Source organism: Pan troglodytes, chromosome 1, assembly GCF_028858775.2.
Source record: "Pan troglodytes isolate AG18354 chromosome 1, NHGRI_mPanTro3-v2.0_pri, whole genome shotgun sequence".
Lineage (NCBI taxonomy): Eukaryota > Metazoa > Chordata > Mammalia > Primates > Hominidae > Pan > Pan troglodytes.
In genome coordinates, this window is record NC_072398.2 from 217,833,868 (window position 1) to 217,837,832 (window position 3,965).

At 49.2% G+C, this 3,965-nt stretch overlaps 1 protein-coding gene across 1 annotated transcript; it reads left to right on the forward strand.

Annotated features, from left to right (window-relative positions):
- Nucleotides 1-395: 395 nt before the first annotated feature.
- Nucleotides 396-3,564, forward strand: LOC112208570 (PRAME family member 19). Its single transcript, XM_054679600.1, has 3 exons — nt 396-726; nt 1,114-1,692; nt 2,758-3,564. Exons 1-3 carry the CDS (start codon nt 440-442, stop codon nt 3,329-3,331), a joined length of 1,440 nt encoding a protein of 479 aa, XP_054535575.1. The 5' UTR covers nt 396-439; the 3' UTR covers nt 3,332-3,564.
- Nucleotides 3,565-3,965: the final 401 nt, after the last annotated feature.

Consider the following 3,965-nt stretch of genomic DNA (forward strand, 5'->3'; position numbering starts at 1 on the left):
CCAGAGTAGTTGGGACTACAGGTGCCTGCCACCTCGCCTGGCTGATTTTTTGTATTTTTAGTAGAGACGGGGTTTCACCGTGTTAGCCAGGATGGTCTCAATCTCCTGACCTCGTGATCTGCCCGCCTCGGCCTTTCAAAGTGCTGGGATTACAGGCGTGAGCCACCGCGCCCGGCCAGGGTGGAGCAATGGATGAAAATTCATGGAGTAGGAGTGATCTTGCCCGCTCCTTGGAGGTTGGGAGACACTCTTCTTGGTACCAGAAGGGCAGAACTATGTCTCTGTGGCCAATTATTGCAGAGTCAAATTGGGGTAAACTAAGGACTCTTTCACACCTGCCAGAGTAGTGACTTTTGGCCCAGGAGAAGTCAGGGTGTGAGAGGACTGGCCTGATAAGTTTGTCTTTTCTCTGGATTTGTTTTCTTGCAGATTTATCAGGATGAGCTTCCAGGCCCCACGCAGACTCCTGGAGCTGGCAGGGCAGAGCCTGCTGAGGGACCAGGCCTTGGCCATCTCCGTCCTGGATGAGCTGCCCAGGGAGCTCTTCCCCCCACTGTTCGTGGAGGCCTTCACTAGCAGACGCTGCGAGGTTCTGAGTGTGATGGTGCAGTCCTGGCCCTTCCCCTGCCTCCCTCTGGGGTCCCTGATGAAGACGCCTGATCTGGAGATCTTATATTATGTAGTGGATGGGATTGATTGCCTGCTTTCCCAAAAGGTTCGCCCCAGGTGAGGTGACCCAGGTGGGGAGGGCCCAGGTGTCCAGGGAATAAGCAGCTGGGTCAGACAAATTGGGAACCTGGGGTGGCCCAGGGGCTTCTGATGGGTGCCAGTGAGAAAGCTGGGAAAGTTCTTGGCCACTGCCCAGCTCCTCTGGGAAAGGACTGCTCACCATACAGGGTCCACTGGGGAAACAGGAACCTGCCTGCTCCCAGTGGAAGGTAAAGGCACTAGAAGTGGGTACCAGGCAGAATCCACGGGGGAAAGGGATGGAGAAGAGACAGAAGGAGGGGCGCTGAGGAAAAAAGCAGCTGAAGTCTTTGATGTGGAGTGAAAGCCCAGGTCAGGGGTGGGTCCTTGTCTACGTTCTGAGCTTTTCCCCTATGTTACTCACAGGAGGTGGAAACTTCAAGTGCTGGAAATGCGGGATGTTGATGAGAATTTTTGGACCATATGGTCTGGAGCCAGGCCCCTGTCCTGCTCCCCAGAGGCCATGAGTAAGAGGCAGACAGTGGAGGACTGTCCAAGGACAGGAGAGAAGCAGCCCTTGAAGGTGTTCATGGATGTTTGCCTCAAGGAAGAATCCGTGGATGAAGATCTGAGCTTCTTCTCTGGGTGGGTCCAGCACAAAAGACGTTCAGTACACCTGTGCTGTACTAAGGTGGTAAATTATTCAATGAACATTCTAAATTTCAGAAACATATTAGAAACAGTATACCCAGACAGTATCCAAGTATTGGAAATTTGGAACATGTGCTGGCCGTGTATGGTAGTAGAGGTTAGCCGTTACCTGAGCCGGATGAAGAATCTTCGAAAACTCTTCATCTCCGATTGCTGTGGTTACCTGCCAAGCTTTGAGAGCCACGGACAGTTAGTTGCTGAATTGGGTTCTGTGTTCCTCAGGCTGGAGTACCTCCAGATGCTTTATATAAGAAGGATCCGCTTCTTCGAAGGCTACCTGGACCAGCTGATCAGGTGAGGAAAGATGGTGAGCTTTCTCTGGGGGACATAGCACAGCCTTTTTTTGTTACAGTAAACACTAGTCAGCATCTACTGTGTGCCAGCCACTGGAGATGTCCAGGGAAGGGGACACTAGAATGCATTGTCCTGTTTGATGCTCTATATCCTGAAGTGGGTATCACAGGATCGCTCCAGTAAGGGCAGAGGGATGACCTGGGGTAGACGCTACAGAGAGGGACATCGTGTAGGGAGCTGGTTAGTGGAGGGTTCAGCTCTAGTGAGGGTGAATTCCTTTTAGGAATTCCTTGTTAGGAAGTGTGTTTAAAGTTAATATGATAAATATGAATAGCTTTTGTGAATTCCTTGTTAGGAAGTGTATTTAAAGTTAATATGATAAGTATGAATAGCTTTTGTGAATTCCTTGTTGGGAAGTGGGTTTAAAGTGAATATGATAAAAAAGAGGCAACAGAGGGGAGGGTGTAAAAGAAGAGAAAGTGCACCAAACCTGTGCGTTTCACAGAGGAAGCTCTGTCCTCACAGCTTAGTGAATGTGAATGATCCCCTCTCTGATTCCCTGTCTGTAAAAGGTTGTTTTGAACTCCAGGAAAGGTAACTGACATGGGAAATGCGTGCTTCTGGGATGGAGGTGAGGGAGTAGGCACGAGAGTGGTACAAAGTGACAGGTGGTTTGCAGATGTGGCCATGTCAGGGAGCCTCTGAAAGCAGGTAGCCCTAGCTGATGTCCCTAGTCCTTGCTCAGGTCAGTTCTTTGGGCATCTCTTCCACTGGGCTCCTGTGGCCCCGAGATGAAGCTTTCTGCTGGAAGATGAAGAAAAAAGGCTTTAGAGATTTTATGGCCTTGAACCAATCACACCAGTGATGGTGAAAGGACTGAGCCTAAAATGGGACTGCCTCTGAATGATCCAAGTCCTCATCAGGCAGCACCTTGCGGGAGGACCATGATTAGATGATGAGAACAAACTTGTGTTTGGGCAAAACAGGCTCTTCCCTTGACGTTATTTTCCACCACTGGCCTCTAACTGGTGCCATTGCCCAGTACTAACTTCTTGCTCTCCCCAGGTGCCTCAAGAGCCCGTTGGAGACATTGGCATTAACTTATGGCTCCCTAGATGAAGAGGACTTGAAATGGCTGCCCTGGTACCCAAGTCTCAGTCAACTGAAGCAGCTGAATCTGAGTCATGGTGCACTGCGCTTCATCCGTCTTGAGCCCCTCCGAGCTCTGCTAGAGAAAGTTGCTGCCACTCTTCAGACCCTCTTCTTAGTGGACTGTGGGATTGGGGACTCCAAACTCAGGGTCATCCTGCCTGCCCTGAGCCGCTGCTCCAACCTCACCACTTTCTGCTTTCATGGCAATGACACGTCCATGGATGCTCTGAAGGACCTGCTGCGCCATACAGGCAGGCTGAGCAATTTGAGCCTGGAAACATATCCTGCCCCTCGAGAGAGTCTTGACAACAGGGGTCGTGTCATTTCGGAGCTCCTCACCCCACTTCAGGCTGAGCTGATGCGTATACTGAGGGAAGTAAGGGAGCCCAACAGGATCTTCTTTGGTCCCGTCTCCTGCCCTTGCTGTGGCACGTCGCCCATTGAGCAACTGGAGTTCAAATTTTGCTTGTGGGGAAGGCCTGCCTAGTGGGGTGGAGGTATAAAAAGCTTTTTCTCCAGGCACTTGGAAACTAAAATCTGGGACATAGATGTCTTTTATTTTTCTTTTTCCTTATTTTACAATTTTACAATTTTTATTTAAAAATTTGAGACAAGGTTTCCCTATGTTGTCCAGGCTGGTCTCAAACTCTTACGCTTAAGGGAGCCCCCTGCTTGGCCTCCCAAGATTCTGGGATTACAGGCATAAGCAGCTGTGCCGGGTCTATAGGTGCATTATAAAGGGAGCAGAGAAACCTCTGTTTCAGGCATGTGCTTTCTGTGAGTGGGGAAAAAAAACACAAAAAATCCCAGCAGGGGGCAGCACTGGGGAAAAGGTTGAATGGAGTCACTGAGATTTAGGGACCTGTCCTAGACAGTCAGAAATAGAACCTGAAGTTCTAGAGTGAAGGAGTTATCTCAGCAAGGATGGATACAAAGAAACGTCAGAAGTAAAGGGAACCTAAATGGAAACTCTCTGCTGTCCTTCATGATTGATTAGCCTGTTTCAGCAATTTATACATCAGAAATCTTTAGTTCCTGATGAATTAAAAAAAGAGGTACTAGTTCATCTGTGATTTAAGTTCATCCGCAGGAAATAAAGGAATCAAAATAAACTTCATTTT